At 50.2% G+C, this 18,546-nt stretch overlaps 1 protein-coding gene across 1 annotated transcript in view; it reads left to right on the top strand.

Annotated features, from left to right (window-relative positions):
• UQCC1 (ubiquinol-cytochrome c reductase complex assembly factor 1) overlaps positions 1 to 18,546 on the top strand; it is a 180,355-nt gene that overhangs the window by 12,630 nt on the left and 149,179 nt on the right. The window contains exons 2-3 of the mRNA XM_090064074.1: positions 1,874 to 2,217; positions 9,512 to 9,616. Coding sequence (XP_089920200.1) covers positions 1,874 to 2,217; positions 9,512 to 9,616 — 449 coding nt within the window. The remainder of the gene's footprint in view (positions 1 to 1,873; positions 2,218 to 9,511; positions 9,617 to 18,546) is intronic.

Here is an 18,546-nt window from a genome sequence, read left to right as displayed (position 1 = left end):
TCCAGGTCAGGGATCAGGTCCTTGTGATGCTGCCTGATAGCAGTGGTAAACTTGTCAAGATGGCAAGGACCATTCAGAGTAGCCAGCAGTGTAGGCCCAGTGAATTATGAAGTGGAACAACCAGGACAAAAAAACAGGTTACAGCTATACATGCTAACCTGTTAAAAAAAATCTGTGAAGCCAGAGGCATGGCTCATTAATCTAGTCTTTGATGACAGCAAACTGGGGCCTGAAGGTGGAAAAAAGAAACAGATAAGGAAGGCAGGATTCCAGTCATTGGTGAGCAGTTGATCCAATCCCAGGACGATGTTGAGGAACACTGTACATACCTCGTAGAGATGTGAGACATAAGTATGGGAGTATGTCTCCCAGTCTGGGTAACAGATGCCTAAGTTCTGAGCCTCATGGACTTGGGCTTAGCCCAGACATTTGTCCAGGAATCACTGGTGGACTCTGCTCAATACTCACTTCCAGAATGTGTATATATGACTTGCATCCATGAGGATATCTGGCCTTATCCTACTGCCAAGGTGCAATTGACAATTCAGCCCTGGATGACTGAGTTGACAGCAGCAGTGACCCATCATCTTTCCCACCCAGTTGTAGTGGGTTGGGACTAGGACTCACTAACAAAGTGCTTGCACCAGGCAGCAAAGAGTAGGTTGAATCATGAACCACAAGATCTTCTTCAGGACTGACTCGGGGACATGTTCCCCTTAAATCCTGAGATCTTTGGACCCCAAGCCCTCCTACACCAAGAACACTGGAGGACCTGGATGAAAACCCTTGTGATGGAAAGGGGGCTGGGCAAGAGGTCCAGAGTAAACTCAGTGCACCTGAAGAAAATGTCACTGAGACTGGCTCCTCTGGAAACAAACACCCCAATTGGGAGAGTTTGCCCATTAGAGGAGGATCTGCTTTTGTTCAGTACCAGAGAGAGGACCTAGCATTTGCTTGTCTCTATGGCCAGCTGGCCAGAGTGAATAGAAAAATAGTGGACCCATGCCTATATGCTTAGACCCCCAAGTTTGAGCTATGTGATAGGGTCCTAGATGGAGTCATTAAGGACCAGGCTGCTGGGAGATAGAAACCTCAGTTCTTAGTGTCCAAGTTGCACCAAAATCGAGTTCTAAAATTAGGACACAATGTATGCTGGGCGAGCCGCCTGGGAATAAAGAAAACCCAGGAGAAGGTGCCGGCCAGCTCTTCTGACCAGTGTTCTATGAAGAAATTAAGAGGTACTGCCAGTTCTGTCCATAATGTAAATTGGTAGCCCCACATCCCAAATATCCCCACGCCATTACCTCTATTGCTGGTTGGAATTCCCTTTGAATGTGTGGCAGTAGATGGTGTAGGTCCTTTGGAGCTGAGCACCAGTGGGCACTGATTCATCATCCACCATGGTCCTGGTGGATTATGTGACCCACTATCTGGAGGCAGCAGCTGTTCAGAATACCTCAACCCAGACAATGGCAACTGAATTGTCAAAGATATTCTCATTGATGGGGCTGCTATGGAAAATACCATACTCATGGACCAAGACGCTGTATTCATGTCACAGCTGTGACAGGAGGTCGCACTCCCACTCCCAGGTGGATAGGCGAGCTCCTCTGGGCTGATATGGCAGTGACTGTGAAAGGCTGTTAATTGCTTGTGGCTTCAGTCAGTACATACGTTTTCTTTAGGGTTGTGTGTTTGGCTCCTTTCCGTTCCGTTCCCCTCTCCTATACCCGGTTTTACTTTACTGTTGCTTAGGAGCACGGACGTTTGTTCTCCCTGGCACACCGAGGCAACATTTCTTTTCCTAGGTCTCTGGCCTGGGCTCGAATCAAAGCGGTTTGTATAAAACCCTGAATCTGAACCTATATCGTAGGCCCTGTCCGTGCCCGCCGGTGCCTCGCGGAGGCTCTGGAAGCAGCTCAGCGCTCTCGTGTCAACACGGGCCGAGCCCGGCTGCCCGCGGGACGCAGCCGCAGGAGCACAACCGAAACCGGCCGGGGCCGGGGCTCGAGGGCCTGGCACTGGCAGGCTGGAGCTCCTGCGTGCGCTGCCCCTTCTGCCCCCGCGGCGACACTACCAAGCGCGGCGCCCCACCCCGCCGGGCACCAGCTGGGGGAAATCGGCTTGGCGCGGAACCGCCGGCGCATGCGCAGCTGGGGGCCTGGCCCGACTCGGCGGCGCTACCGGGCGGCCATGGCGACGCTGGTGCGAGCGGCGGTGAGTGTGCACTGGCCGGCCTGGGGTGTCCCGGTGTGTGCGGCGCAGTCCCGCAGAGCGCGCTGGGGCCGGGCAGGGCCGCGCATGGCGGCTCCCAGCCCTGCTGCGGCTCGCAGGGACCAGCGCTGTGCGCCGGGGCCGCGCGGTGCCCCCGGCGCGGCCCGGCCCTGCCCGGCCCGGCCCGTGCTGACCTGAGCAGCATTTGCCGCAGGTCGCCTGGGGCCGGTGGCGCCGCGGCTCCAGCCGCGCTGGCAGGCGCAGGATGCGCAGTAGCAGCAGCTCGGCCCGCCCGTTGCTGCGGCCGAGCCCTGCTGTCACCGCCGTCTCGTTTCTTGGAGGTCGCAGCGCCGTCTCCATTGGGAGCTCGGCCTGGTGTTTGCCAGCAGAAAAGTCAGACCGCGGATTGCTAACCTAGCGGCACTGGTGGGTTGTGCAGGATCACCGAGGAGGAGGACTGGCCTTTTGATTGCTCTCATTTTTTCTCAGCCAGTCTTTGCACATTTCTCTTGGCACCCAAGCATCCTTCTTTGACTCATGGGACATTGGCAGCAACTGTCCTTTCTTAAAACAACAGGTGCTTTCACGTTTTCCAGTGGCCAGTGACTCATTTGTCATGGCCGTCCATCCGTCTCCATGTCTTTTTCCAAGCTATGCTTTCACATTCTTTCCAGAGAAGTGAAGATAAGTCTAACACTTGACAACGCTTGTGATGTGTTCATATCTTGAATAACCACGCAAAGGTCTTATTTTGTGTTTGTCTGTCATTTACTGTTTGATCTTTAGTTGGTGTTTTATTGGATGTGGCTTGTGAAGGGGGGTGACCAGCAAGGCCCACAGGCCAGATCCAGCCCATTGCACTACTGGTGGGTGAAATGTAAAGGTTCAACAGGTTCCTAGAATCATAGAACATGAGGATTGGAAGGGACCTCAGGAAGTCATCTAGTCCAGCCCCCCTGCTCAAGGCAGGACCATGGGCCAGATCTGGCTGATAGATCCAATCTGGTTGTAGGGTTTTGCACAGCCCAGCCCTGATCCCTGATCCCTCCACCCTCAGGCAGAGGCGGGGCAGAGCGGTCTTCTTCCCCTTTGCCCCACCCACCCAGCCCAGCCCAGCCAGGCCTGGCCCAATCTGGACATGGGGGTGGCCCGGCTCCACCCTGATCCTGCTGCGTGGGCCATGGCCCAGGGGAGGCTGTATCTGGCTGTGTGGAGCTTCCACCACTTCCTGCTGCCAAGCTTTCTGACCCATGTGGGTCCCTGTGGGTTGGATGTCATTGCTTTATGGACTGGATTTGGCACCTGAGCTGGAGGTTGGGCACCCCCTATGCTAAGTAACTTAGTCAGGAATGGATACTTTTGGCAGTTCGCTCTAAACCACTGCATCAGTGAGTGAGTGATTTCTTAGACCCCAGTGTCTAATGTGGGGAAAAAAAGTTTGAGCTGACTTGTGTTTTAAAGAGGGAGTTTTGGTGTCCTAGTGTAAAGTGTTATTAAACCTTTTCTTTAAAAACAAACAAACAAAACCCAGCAACAACTACAGTGAAACCTATCTGAAGAACCCCAGGCTGGGAAAAAGTTCTTGATGCATTTTATAAGAGGAAGCAGAGCTGTGCCCACTCCCCCTTCTCTCTGATAGCCTACCCAGCAGCAAGCTGTCAGGGAGCACTGCTGACCTGATCAGCAAGACTGAAAACGGGGCAGAAGTCTGTCATGGCCAGCAGAACCCCAGCACTTACGGCCATGCTGCAGCTTCGAGCCTGGTGTTCTGGCCGTGTACCAGGGCTCCTGCAGTAATGTCTGGGCTGCTAGAGTGAGAATCTCTGCACCTGCAGCTAGAATTCTAGCAAGAGCTGGTATTCTGGCTCTGGGAATGATCCCAATTCATGCAGGGCATGGCAGGGGCAGCTCTAATCCTGGCCTTCCCACTTTCTCCCACCATGCTGTGGAATGGTCTTAGTGCAGGAGCAAAGGGGCTAATGAGGGGTCTTTACCCTATGGTCAGTTCCTGCCATGGCTGCTTGCCAGTAGTTCCCTGTGGTTGCAGGCTGCCCATCCCTGCTGCCACCCAGGGGCACCAGGGTCTGGGCTGCTTTGCTGTCACTAGCTTCTGCCAGGATGGGGAAAAAGGGCCCCCTCCACCCAGGTTCCTGGTGAGCCCTCTGCAGCTCCTGGTAGATCTGCAGGCAACCCACAACTGGGAAGTAGGTTTCTGATCCTGGGGCTACACACGTGCCATTTAAAGAGTTTAGCAGGTGTACATGCATCTGCCCTGGGAAGCCACTTCCTGGTCCTGGAGCTGCTTTTTAAAGAGCTAGGCAGGCAGCAAAGGGGACGGGGCAACATCATAAACCTGGGGCAGCTTGCAGGCTTCCCTGTCTACACTGCTGCTTGCATCATGGGTGGCAATGGCAAGGGAGAGCTGGAACCTACTACATTTCTTTCTCATTCCTGTATTAGATGATTTCTAGCTTATACAGTATAAATAATTAATTCCCAGTAAGGCATGCTGGGGCCATAGAAATTATATGTCTTGAGTATGTTTTCAGCTTTTACAGCTTCTGTAATAAGGCAGGTTTCATTGCATATATTTATTATTTGAAAATTCTCATACCAATTCAAGGTAGCTCTATTTTAGACGTTATTTTGATAGATAAAGATGCTGTAATTACTTGAATAAATAGCAGTTGATCATAACTGGGATGGTACAATAGAGTTTCAAAAAGGTCATCTTTCCAAAGGCTGACAAAATTAGAAACACATTGATTGGGGAAAATACTTACAAAATATGGAGGAATATTGGGAGTTTTTCAATGGGAATTTAATAATCAACAGCCATGATTGTCTAATTAGGAAAGATTACAACCTTGGATGAGGTGATGGCAGCAGTTCAAAATGAAAAAGCAATATATATGAAACATGTAAAAGAAAGAAAATAAGTATTATAATTTAAAAGTTAAATGGTATAGAAAATTGACCATGGGAGCTAAGACGTGTAAAAATGCCTGGTTGGCAGAACTTAAAAAAATGAAAATTTTCAAGTATATTAGGAAAAGAGAGACTGTAGAGATGATGAAGGCCCATGATTAGAGGTGGTGAAACTATTAATGCTTCATGAAAGCCAGAAGTGTTTAATAAATATTTGTTCTAGAATTGGAAAGAAAAAAAAAGATTATGAGTTGTCACACAGGAGGATGATTAAGCCCTTTTTACTTGGTTAATAACTAAGAATGTCAAATAGTATTTTCTAAGGCCAGATATTTTTAAATCATCAGGCTAAGGTAAACTGTCACAAAAGAGTTTTCAAATAGCTGGCTGACAAGATTTCTGGCTTGCTGATCTTAGATTTTAATAAATCTTGGAACAGCAGGGAAGATTCTGAAGACTTGTGGAATCATAATATCTTGATATTCAAAAAGGATAATTTCACAGGTTAGCTCATATTAATCCCAGGCAAAATAATAAAGCTGATTAAAGGATTCTGTCAATTAAAAAAGATGGGAATATTATTAATACTGATCGACTTAGTTTTTGTAGAAAATACTCGGTTTTGTCAAAAAACCCAAACCAAACCAAATCCTACATTTGGTGAGGAGATTACATGGAGGTGGTTTAGGGTATGAACAGACTTCTCGTTTATTCTGGATCTGAAAAGTATTTACATGCCAATCCCACAACATTGCCTTTCTAATCATTGAGTGAGCAGTATAATGCACTGCTGCTTCTCTGCCTGCAGGTGGCCAGCAAGAGCACGCATCCCAGCATGTGTTGATTCCCACCTCTCCCCTGCCCCTGCTGAGCAGTGCCCCCATTGTGTGGTTAGTTATGTGGGAATGGCTGGTGGAAGTCACTATACAACATGACTACCTGGCATTCTGCTGCTACAACTTTCACCTACAACTAGGAGCTGGTTGGCAGAATGGATCCATATGTGGTTCTTGTAGATAATCCTGGTCCAGCACCTTGAGCTTGTGTTTCATATTCTGCGGGAAAAGCACTGCCTGCAGTGCTGTCAGCAGTATGGCGTTGACCATTCATACAGTAGCCAAGGAGACCAAGGATTACGTTTGGGTCTTCTCCACACCAGCAGCTGTTGCCCCGAAGATGTATTGGCCACAGGTTAGCACAATGTTTCTGGTCTGATTTGGGAACATCTCCAAATCATGAAGCAGGATCTCTGGGCCAGGGAGGTGGGTAGCAACTGGCACCTTGGAGGACAAGGAGTGGCAGGTGAATAAGCAGGATCTGGGGAACCTTCCTGAAGTTCCTGTACCAAGCTGGCTCTGTGCCTCCAGTGACAGACCACCAGAAAGTTTATACGAATTATGCGAGTAAGGGAAGGAGCAAGCTTGGGATTGAGATAACAAAAAAACACTGTTAGAGTTTTTGATGAATTTAAATGAATTTAAATCAGCAGGGTCTGATGAGCTTCATCCCAGGCACTGATAGAATTGGCAGACAAGATTTGCAAGCATCTGGATCATGGGTGGGCAAAATACAGCCTGTGGACCAGATCCAGCCTACCAGGTGATTTCATCTAGCCCCCTGGCAGGTGCCCACCAATAAATTGTATCCTGTCTGGCCTGCAGGTGCCCCTGCTGCACTCCATGTGGGGCTGAGCCCCAAACACTCCTGCTGGGGCAGTGTGCTGTGTTCCCACTCGCGTTTGCAGGTGGGCCCTGATCCCAGCCAGCACACAGCTTTCGGGCAGGGCCACTGTTGCTGCCACCCAGGGAACTGCTTGGCTCCCCCAGCTTCCAGTGGCTCCTCCTCATGTGCCTGCTGTAGCATGCTGGGCAGTAGGTAGAGAAGGAGGGGTGGGCAGAGAGAAGTTGTAGCTGGGTAGGAGTGTGGGGATGGGGCTGACAGGAGCATGGAGCCCAGGTTGGCTTGGTTCCATTGCACAGGGCTTCCTGTGGCTCATGTGGAGCTCCTGGGACTTGCGTGCCACTGGGGGAAGCCCTGCACAATGGAGCTGGTGGCCTTCCCCGCTCCTTGCTGCCATGTGCAGCTCCCAGGACTCTGCTGTAAGTGGTGGGGTGCCCTGTGTGATGGAGCCAGACAAGTTCAGCCCCTCTGCTTTTTTGCCAGCAGTCCTAGGAGCTGCACATGGCGGTAAGGAGCGAGGCCGGGCTTCCATTGTGTGGGGCTCCCCCCTGTGATGCACAGCTCTGTCTGAGTCCTGAGAGCTGCACCTAAGCTGCAGGGAGCCCCGTGTGATGGAGCTTGTGGCCTGGCCCTGCTTCCTGCTGCCACATCCAGTTTCCAGAACTGGCTGGAGCTGTGCGTTGCCAGGGGGGCTCCATCTGCGTGGGGCATGAGCACCCTGAGGGCCAGCTGCTGCAGCCACCACCAGTAGTGGCTGTGTGCCATGGGAGGGGGGAGTGTGTGGAGGGGACCCTCACTTGCACACCGTCTTCCATAAACCCCATACTTATATGCTCATACCCTCTCCCACACCCTGCCTGCATACTAGGCCTGTGTGAATAGGGATCTATTTGATTCAGATTTGGCTGATTCAGATGCAAGCGATTTGATTCAGAGATTCTAATCACTTTTCTGATATGATTTGGTCAAATCAGCTTTGGAAGATTTGGAGCCGATTGGGAAAGGTTCGGAGATCCGGCCATAGAGTATAATGGGGAATCAATGAAATATCTATAACTTTGTTGTTTTTTGGGTGCTTTGGATGAAACATGCAGGGTTGGTAGCCTCTGCTAAGGGCGTGAAGCTTGCCAAGTTTCAAGGAGATAGGTGCAGGGGTTTCTGGGAAACTTCACCTCAAACTGCTGACAAGCAAAACTCGTGACATAGGTGACAAAGTGTGTGTGTTAAGGCGCAGGGGGGTAAAAACTGCAGGCTTGCTAGGCTCTGCTGCAGCCACAAAGCCTGCCACCTGTCAAAGTGATAGGTGCAGGGCGAGTCTGGGTTCTGGGGCCCTGCATCTCTGGCTGCTAACAGGCAAAACTAGTTACATGAGTGCTTGTGCAGTTGTCTGTCTTGGGGCATTGTGGGGTGGGGACTACTGCAGGCCTGGCTGCTAGGCCCTGCTGTGGCTGTGAAGCCTGCCAGCTGTCAGGGAGATAGGTGCAGGGGAGTCTGGGTTCTGGGGCCCTGCACCTCTGGCTGCAGGCAGGCAAAACTTGTGACATGGGTGGGTGACACTGTGTGTGTTCAGATGCACCCTTCCTGCCTCTGGGGCCTCTGCACAACATGGCAGTGTGCCCCAGTGAGGTTTTCTTCTCCCCTACAGCCTCAGTCCAGTCCACCACTATAAACAGCAGCAGGTAAAAATAACGTAGTGACTCAGAAGTCAGCACCATCTAAAGTAGCCAAACTGACCTGTTACAGAGCCTTTCTTTTTATAAAGGAATTGAAAGCAAGAAGTAAAGGCGTTGTGCTGGATATATGTTACTCATGGTGTGTGATGTTATCTTGTGGTTTTGTATTTATATGTTGTTATGAAAAAAACGAAATGGAGAAATACATCTTAGGAAGCTTTCAGGTTGAAAAACCCTTTGTCAGGCCTAGGAAGCACCTGCAGTTGGTGTGTCTCCTAGTCCTGGATGGAAAGAACAGTAAAGAAGCCAGAGGCTGGCCTGGCATGCAATGCAGGCAGGAAAGCCAGTCAGTGAAAATGGAAATAAAGGTGGCAGGGGGTAAGGAACAGGTTGGGGTGGGGGAGGAGGGGGATGTAGCAGTGCAGGTAAAAGTGCAGCGGTACCTGGGAAGTCAGATGTCCAGCAGATTGCAGTGTGTCAGAATTCCACTGTGTATATGAAAAATATACTCTTTTTTTTTTTTTAAACATGTATGAATTACACTGGCAGGCATACCTAACATTGTGTCTTCCCTAGTGGGACTCCCAAAGATGGAGTCTGTGGTCCCAGTAAAATTTTGGGGTACAAATTAGATAATCCATTTACAGCGTACTTGTTGAGAGCCAGCAACTGGACTTAAGGGTCACACGTCTTGTTAGTCAAGATGTCAGTCACTGAACTTCTTGTTTTGTTCAAAAGGCTTTGAACAAAACATTGCACATGGCAGTGTGACTTCCAAACAGCGCGTGGTGCTACTGTGTGAGTTTATGAATGGCCATCAAATTGATTGAGAGGAGATTTTGCATTACTTTGGGGTTTCGGGCATGCCTGCAATTCAGAGTTGTAATTAAATTGGAGATTCCAGCAGTCATTGTCTGTTTTGCTTGTTATTATCAGTGGTATGTTTCAATTGCAGAGTGCTTCCCTTCACTGTCCTTCACTGTTAATGACTGACATATGCTAATTATCTTTTTTAGAAGCACCTGACTGGAATGACTGACTGGATTACAGGATACAGTGGATTACTCCAGATGACCCTGGGCCAAGGAAAGTGGGAAAGGAAGCTCTATAGTACTTCTCAGGTAGAATGTTTCATTACTCTATGTAAGAGTTGGAGATTTGATAAAGTTCTCATTATTGGGAAAGCCCTGAGCCTATTATTAGGGCAAAGACCTCACCATTTGGTTCTGTGACAGGATAAGCCATGCTTGCCATTTTGGCTGTGAAAATTACTTCTTTATTGGAAAAACAAACCAAAAGAAAAAGTTCTACAGCATTCAGTCAAGGTAGTATAAATATACAGATATGTCCAATAATTGCAACCACTCTCTTAAATAACAATATAGTTTGTTATAGTCATTAAATATTTTTAAAATTTTGGAATTACTTGATCCTAATGACTTCTGCAGTAAAGTGCTTATGCTATACTTTTAACAAATTAATAACATTATGCATAATAGTTTTGCTCTCAGCAAATGAATATAGATAGCTTATTTCAAAGACATTAGATTTCATAGACATTAGGGCTGGAAGGGACCTCGGGAGATCATCGAGTCCAGCCCCCTGCCCAAAGGGCAGGAAGTCAGCTGGGGTCATAGGATCCCAGCAAGATAAGCATCCAATTTACTCTTGAAGGTGTTCAGTGTAGGCGCTTGAACCACCTCCGCTGGCCGACTGTTCCAGACCTTGGGGGCTCGGACAGTAAAGAAATTCTTCCTTATGTCTAGCCTGAAACGGTCTTGCAGGAGTTTGTGACCGTTCGACCTCATCATCCCATGGGGCGCTCTGGTGACCAGATGTTCCCCCACATCCTGGTGGTCACCCCTGATAAACTTGTAGGTGGCCATCAGATCACCCCTGAGCCTGCGCTTTTCCAGGCTAAAGAGTCCCATGGCTCATAGCCTGTCATCGTAAGTTCTGTTTTCCTGACCTCTGATCATGCGCGTGGCTCTCCTCTGGACTCTCTCAAGCTTCTCCACATCCTTTTTGAATTGTGGAGCCCAAAACTGGACGCAGTACTCCAGCTGCGGCCTCACCAAGGCCAAGTACAAGGGGAGAATGATGTCCCGGGATTTGCTCGAGAAGCATCTATGGATGCACGCCAGCATTTTGGTCGCTTTACTAGCCGCAGCATCGCATTGGAGGCTCATGTTCATCTTGTGGTCAATGATGACCCCCAAGTCTTTTTCTTCTGTAGTGCTAACCAACGTAGCACTGCCGAGCCTATAAGGGTGCTGCAGGTTTTTCCTCCCAAGGTGGAGAACCTTGCATTTTTCGGTGTTAAACACCATGAGGTTCTCGTCTGCCCATTTGCTGAGCTTGTCCAGGTCAGCCTGGATCACCCGCCTATCTTCTGGCGTGGATGCTTTGCCCCAAAGTTTGGTGTCATCGGCGAACTTGGCCAGTCCACTCCTGACTCCAATGTCCACATCGTTAATGAATATGTTGAACAGTATGGGTCCCAGGACAGAGCCTTGAGGGACCCCACTGGTCACAGGGCACCACGATGAGTGACTGCCATCAATCACAACCCTCTGGGTCCGACCATGAAACCAATTTCCCAGCCAGCGGATCGTGGTGGAGCCAAAGCCACAACCGGCCATTTTGGCCAAGAGGTGATCATGGGATACCAGATCAAAAGCTTTTTTGAAGTCAAGATATATGACATCAATCTCTTCTCCCTTGTCCAGGTGATAGGTCACCTGGTCATAGAAGGAAATGAGATTGGTCAAACAAGACCTACCCGCAACAAACCCATGCTGGCTGTCCCTTAGAATGTTAGCCTGGGCCAGTCCCTCAAGGATGGCCTCCTTAATAAACTTTTCTAAGATCTTCCCCAGGATAGAAGTGAGGCTAATGGGCCTGTAGTTAGCCGGATCCACTCTCCTCCCTTTTTTGAAGATCAGCACCACATTGGCCTTCTTCCAGTCTTCGGGCACTACACCAGAGCGCCAGGAGTTTTCAAAGATCCGTGCCAGGGAGTGGGCTATGACGCTCGCCAGCTCCTTGAGTACCCTGGGGTGCAGGTTGTCAGGGCCAGCTGACTTGAAGGTATCCAGCTTCTCAAGGTGTTCCTTCACGAGGTCAGCATTGATGGAGGGTAGGGGATCCCCCTCACCCAGATTTCCCTGTCCCATAGCAGGCATGGGCATCCCGTGTGACTGATGAAAGACTGACGCAAAGTACCTGTTTAATAGGTTGGCTTTTTCCTGGGCGTCAGTTGTCAGTTGCCCCATCTGGTTTAGCAGGGGTCCAACATTGCCCTTGCTTTTCCTCCGGCTCCCCACATATCTGAAAAAGGACTTTTTGTTGTCCTTGATGCCTGAAGCTAGTTGGAGTTCAGTTGCAGCCTTGGCTTTCCTGGTTTGCTCCCTGCAGGACCGGACCAGCGTGGAGTAATCCTCCTTGGAGGTGAATCCCATCCTCCATCCTTTGTAGGCTTTCCTTTTTAGCCACAGTAGGTCCGCTAGGTCTGCCTGACTGACTAGCCTCTTGAGCTTGTCAAAGTCGGCTTTTCTGAAGTCAAGGACTTCCGTGTTGCTGACTGACTTGCCAGCTTTACGGCGGATGGTGAAGGTGATCAGCTCGTGGTCGCTGTCACCCAACTTCCCATCAATCACTAGGTCGCCGATTAGGTCGTGCCCCGTAGCCAGTACCAGGTCAAGCAGCGCTTTGCCTCTCGTTGGCCCATAGACTTCTTGAGTCAGGTAGAGGTCATCCACGCATGAGAGAAAGCTTTGCGCCCGCTCAGATTTAGCTGAGTGATCTTCCCACGAGATGTCTGGGTAATTGAAGTCACCCATGACAACCAAGGTCCTGGAGCAAGCGGCCTCAGCCAGTTCCTGGGCGAACTCCTGGTCAAGCTCAGGACTTTGAGTGGGAGGTCTGTAGTAGACTCCCACCGTTGTGTCCCCTGTGCCGAATTCCCCACGAATTTTTACCCAGAGGGTCTCTAGCTGTCCATGCCGGTCACCAACATCAGCTTGCAGGGACATGTAGCTTTCCTTCACATAGAGAGCTAGACCCCCGCCCCTTTTGTCAACACGATCCCTCCTGTATAGGGTATAGCCCACTATACTCGTGGTCCAGTCATGGGTGGAGTCCCACCAGGTCTCCGTTATCCCAGTGACATCATATTTCTTTGCACTGAGCAGGAGGACGAGCTCGTCCTGCTTGTTGCCCAGGCTCCTGGCATTAGTGTACAGGCAGGCAAGTGTGCCCTTGGGGGCTCTTGCCTTGCCCACAGATTGTGCCAGGGCTGGGGCAGGGGTGGGCTCCCTTAAGTGCCCCTTTAAGTGCCTTGGTCCGCTGGCTTTGCAAGGGCGGGCCAGCAGGGGCAGTAGTCCCCCCATCCCCCAGCGGGCTTAGTTTAAAGCCCGGTGGAGCAGGTTAGCCAGCCTGGCTGAGAAGAGCCTCCTCCCTAGGGGAGAGAGGTGGAGGCCATCTCTTCCCAGCAGCTCGCTGCCTCTCTCTCCAAAGAGCGGGCTGTAGTCATGGAAGCCAAAGCCTTCCCGATAACACCAGCGCCGCAGTCTTTGGTTCACCGCATGGATCCTCCTCTCCCTCCTGAGCCCATAGCCTGAGACTGGGAGGATCGACGAAAACACCACCTGAGCTCCCAGACCCCTAAACCCCGCTCCCAACTCCCTGTAGCGCCTCATGACCTGGCTGGGGGTGCTCTGAGCCATGTCATTGGTGCCCACATGAATCAGGAGCATGGGGTAGTGGTCTGTAGGCCGGAGGAGCTGCGGGATCCTTTCCGCAATGTCTCGGATGCGGGCCCCCGGGAAGCAGCAGACTTCCCGGGCTAAGGGGTCGGGGCAGCAGATTGCCCCCTCAGTGCCCCGCAGTATGGAGTCTCCCACAACAAACACCTTTCGCTTTGTCTTGGGGAGAGCGGGGCCAGTAGCTGCGGTCGAGCCTGGGTTGCCTGCGGGAGCTGGCAACTGCGTGGGCTCTGCTGCGGCTGCAAGAGGTGCGAACCCGTTGCTAAGCTCCGGCGGGGCAGGGGCCTTGGTGCGGCGGGCCTTGGGGCCCTTGACCACCTTGGTCCATGCCCCTGACTGGGCAGAGCGGGAGGTCCCAGAGTCCTCCTTAGTCGCGGAGGAAGACGGAGCTCTCCCCTGCGGCTCCCGGGAGAGAAGGGCCTGGCAGTAGGTGTCTATCTCCTGCTCGCAGTCCCTGATGGCACGCAGTCTCTGGACTGTGGCCTGGAGCTCCTCCAGCTGGCGTGCCAGAGACCCCAGTAGGGAGCAGACCCCGCAAGGGGAGGTGGCCATGCTCCCGGGCCCCAGAGCCTGAAAAAGGGACAGGCAGCCCCCGCAGCCAAGAGCCACGGGCTCCGTCTGGGTGGCCGTCTCTGAGGCGCCCAATGGGGGGGCCGTAGAGCCCGAGGGGACCCTCGGGGTGCGGCGCGTGCCCATCCGTGTCATGCCTCTGGTAGGCTGGCTGCGGCTGGGGCTGAGTACTCTGGGGGGGTCGCAGGCAGGGTCTCGTGCCCTCCCACGCCCTCCCCTGAGCAAACTCCGCGCTAACTCAAGCGCCTGTTTACGCAGCCTGTTCGCACGGCTCCAGTCGCCGGGCCCTCTGGGGGGCTGGGCCAAGTAGGGGCCTGGGCGGGGGCTTGACCCGGCCCTGCTCCACACAGCTGGCCTCCTCCCAGGGAGCAAGGAGTTAACCCCTTCCCACCACGAGCCCGCTTACCTCCGGCTGTGCTGGGGGTCGGCAGGGGGCTCTGCAGCTGCTGAGGGGGTGTCTGGGGGGCTTCGGGGGAGTGGGGGCTTAGCTTAACAGGACACTTAAGCTAAGGCCTCAAGCAGGTCTATGGCCTGACACTGACTTTAACTTGTATCTTTTTTAAAAAAAAGAAATAGGATGCCTTTCAGTACATGCATTGTATATTAGTGGTTCATGCATTGATGAAGTGAATTGATGGAACATTAATTTTTTTTTAAAGGTGGTATGTGAAATAATATAGTTGAGTGTATGCTATCTATGGAGGGAGGGAAACACTCTTTAGAAGTTTTGCTATTTGGGCATCCAGGCAGAGAGAGAGAGAGGAAAAAAAAATCTTGAAAAGCTGAGGTGGTACAACCTCCACAAGTAAGAGATCAAAATCACACTGTTGGACTGTTCTTGTGCCTGCTTCTTCTACCTCATGACAGTGCTTTTGTTCAAAACATAAAATCATAGAAAATTAGGGTTGGAAGGGACCTCAGGAGGTCGTTTAGTCCTACCCCCTGTTCAAAGCAGGACTATCTCCAACTAGATCATTCCAGCTAGGGCTCTGTTAAGCTGGGTGTTAAAAACTTCCAAGGATGGAGATTCCACTGTCTCTCTAGGTAAAACCCATTCTAGTGTTTCGCCACCCTCCTAGTGAGAGAGTTTTTCCTAATATCCAACCTAAATCTCCCTTGCTGCAACTTGAGACCATTGCTTCTTGTTCTGTCATCTGCCACCACAGAGAACTGTCTAGCTCCATCCTCTTTGGCTCCCCCCTCCCCCTTCAGGTACTTAAAGGCTGCTTTCAAATCCCCACTCTGTCTTCACTTTTGCAGACTAAATAAGCCCAGTTCCATCACCCTCTCCTCAGAAGTCGTGTACCCCAGCCACCTCACCATTTTTGTTGCCCTCAGCTGGACTCTCTCCAAGTTGTCCATATCCTTTCTATGTGAGGGGGCCGGGGGATATGACTGGGCACGGTACTGCAGATGTGGCCTCCTCAGTGCAGACTAGAGCAGAATAATTACTTCTCTTGGTCTGCTGGCAATACTCCTACTAATGCAGTCCAGTATGCTGTTAGCCTTCTTGGCAACAAGGGCACACTGCTAACTTATATCCATCGTATTGTCTACTGTAACCCCCAGGTCCTTTTCTGCAGAGCTGCTGCTTAGCCAATCAGTCCCAAGTCTGTATTGGTGCATGGGATTCTTCCGTCCTAAGTGCCGGACTTTGCATTTGTACTTGTTGAACCTCATGAGAGTTCTTTTGGCCCAATCCTCCAATTTGTCTAGGTCACTCTAAATCCTAGCCATACTATCCATTGTATCTACTACACCCGCCAGCTTCATGTCATCCGTGAACTTGCTTAGGGTGTAATCCATCCCATCTTCTAAGTCATTGATGAAAATATTGAAAAACTGGCTCCAGGACTAACTCTTGGGGCACTCTAATTGATACTGCCTGCCAACTAGACATTGAGCCATTGGTTACTACCCGTTGAGCCTGATGATCCAGCCAGCTTTCTATCCACCTTACAGTCCATTCATATGACCCATACTTCCTCAGCTTGCTTGCAAGAATGCTGCGGGAGACTGTACTTACTAACTGTGACTGTACTTACTCACAAGCCTTACTAAAGTCAAGATGTATCCACTGCATTCCCCACATCCACAGAGCCAATTATCTTAGAAGGCAGTCTGGTTGGTCAGGCACGACTTGCTCTTGGTTAATCCATGCTGACTAGTCCTGATCATTTTCTTTTCCCCCAAAGTGCTTAGAAAGGGATTCTTTGAGGATGTGCTCCATGATTTTTCTGGGAACTGAGGTGAGGCTGACTGGTCTCTAGTTCTCCAGATCTTCCTTCTTTCCTTTCTGAAAGATGGGCACTGTATTTGCCATTTTCCAGTAGTCAGGGATCTCTCCTGTTCACCACATGTTTCCAAGGATAACGGTCAGCAGCTTTGCAATCACATCAGCCAACTCTCTTAGCACCCTTGGATGCATTGCATCCGGCCCCATGGACTTGTATATGTCCAGCTTTTCTAAATAGTCTCTAACCTGTTGTTTCACCACTGTTGGCTGCTTACCTTCTCTCCAAACTGTGCTGCCTGCTGCAGTAGTCTGGGATCTGACCTTGCCTGTGAAGACTGAGGTAAAAAAGGCATTGAGTACTTCAGCCTTTTCCTTATCATCTGTCACAATCTTTGCCTCCCCCACTCAGGAAGGAACCCACACTTTTTCTGACCTTCCTCTTGTTGCTAACACATTTATAGAAACACTTCTTCTTACCCTTCAAGTCTCTTGCTAGCTGCAACTTCAATTATACTTTGGCTTTCCTGATTTCATCACTTTGTGCCTGAACAATATTCTTATACTCCTCCCTTGTCATCTGTCCAAGCTTCCACTTCTTGTGTCATTTTTGTGTTTAAGCTCACCGAAGAGTTCTCTGCTAAGCCAAGCTGGTTGCCTGCCATATTTGCTTTTCTTCCTGCACATCAGGATGGTTTGTTTCTACGCCCTCAGCAAGGGTTCTTTAAAATACAGCCAGCTCTCTTGGACTTCTTTCCCCCTCAGACTGGCCTTCCAGGGGATCCTGCTCATCAATTCCCTGAGGGAGTCAAAGTCTGCTTTTCTGAAGTACAGGGTCCATACTCTGTTGCTCTCTCCTTTCTTCCTTTTGTCAGGATCCTGAACTTAATTATCTTGTGGTCACTGCTGCCCAACTTGCCATCCACTTCTACATCCCCCACCAATTCTTCCCTGTTTGTGAGCAGCAGATCAAGAAGAGCACAGTCCCTAGTTGGTCTCTCCAACACTTGCACCAGGAAGTTTTCTTCAGTGCTCTCCACAAACTTCCTGGGTTTCCTGTGAACTGCTATATCGCCCTTCCAGCAGATGCCAGGAAGACTGAAGTTCCACATGAGAACCAGGGGCAGCGATCTGGAGACAACTTCCTCTAATTGTTTGAAGAAAGCCCCATCTACCTTATCCTCTTGGTCCAGTGGTCTATAGCAGACACCCACCATGACATCACCCTTGTTGCTCTCCCCTCTAATTTTAACTCAGAGACTTTCAACGGGCCTATCTCCAGTTTAATACTGGAGCTCTGAGCAGTCATAAAGCTGTTTTACCTATAGCGCAACTCGTCCACCTTTTCTCCCCTTCCCATCCTTCCTGAACAGTTTGTACGTATACTCTGTTAGAATGGTTCATGCTGTTGCCTGGTGCCTAACAAGATTAAATTAAAATATCAAGCTAGTGCCCTTTGTATAATCAAGACTCTCCAAACTCTACTTAATGGTTAATTGCACTCAGGAGTGAATGCCTGGCCCATTAAACTCACATATGAATATGTTGCAAAATATGTAAATGGAGGATGCTGTAATATCTATTGATAAACAGGTGAGCAAATGCCTGAACAAGTGGTTGTTCATAAATTGTCCAGGCAGAATTATATGCATCCTGTTTTATTTTATGAATTCACTAGAACAGTGGTTCTTAACCTTTGATACCTTATGTACCCTTTGCCAATTAACACGGCAAAAGCGAAACTGGAAGTGCCACTATGGCACTTATGGTTTCGCCGCCACAAGCGAAGTCCCACTTTCTCCACTGTGGCCTGGGACAAAGCAGCCTGCGTAGGGCCTCCCTCCCTATCCCCCGGCACACTGATGCTGGGGAGTGAAAGCCCTGGTGCACCAGACATGGAGGGAGGGGGAGCAGCTGGAACTTCTGGCCTGAGCAGGCAAAGACCAAAACGCAGCACCTGCATACCCCCTGCCCATGTCTCGCGTACCCCCAGGGGTACGTGTACCACACGTTGAGGAACACTGTATTAGAAGAAGAACAAGAAGGAACATAAGCTCATTTAGTGTGACCTCTCGTGTAGCATAGATCATCAAGTTTTGCCTAGCCACCCCAAGTTGTGATGACACCAAATATTTCATTTGTTAAAAAAACTAAAATAAATGTCAAATGGGAATTGGGTAACAATGCCACAGAACTATTGACAGTCATTTTTGAAAAATTTGGTGACTTGGATTGGAAAACTAGGGGAGGGAGCTAATGCAGTGCACAGCAGAAAAATAGGTTTCCCAGGATGGCCACCTGCTACAAAATCCTTGCCATTAAGGCACCCCTCTACATCCTCCAAAATCCTTTCTTCACTGTAGCAGAAACAACAACCAACTTAACTTCTACCCTTGGTTTCTCATAAATACCCATTTAGAAGGAAGATGAACTTGTGTGAAGGAAGGCATGTATGTGGGGATGTCAGGGGTACTAGATGAAT

The sequence above is a fragment of the Crocodylus siamensis genome, chromosome 10, assembly GCF_052110815.1.
Source record: "Crocodylus siamensis isolate JL-2025a chromosome 10, ASM5211081v1, whole genome shotgun sequence".
In the NCBI taxonomy this organism is placed as follows: Eukaryota; Metazoa; Chordata; order Crocodylia; family Crocodylidae; genus Crocodylus; species Crocodylus siamensis.
The sequence above is the reverse complement of the archived record's forward strand: the minus strand, read 5'-3'. Positions and strand labels throughout refer to the sequence as shown.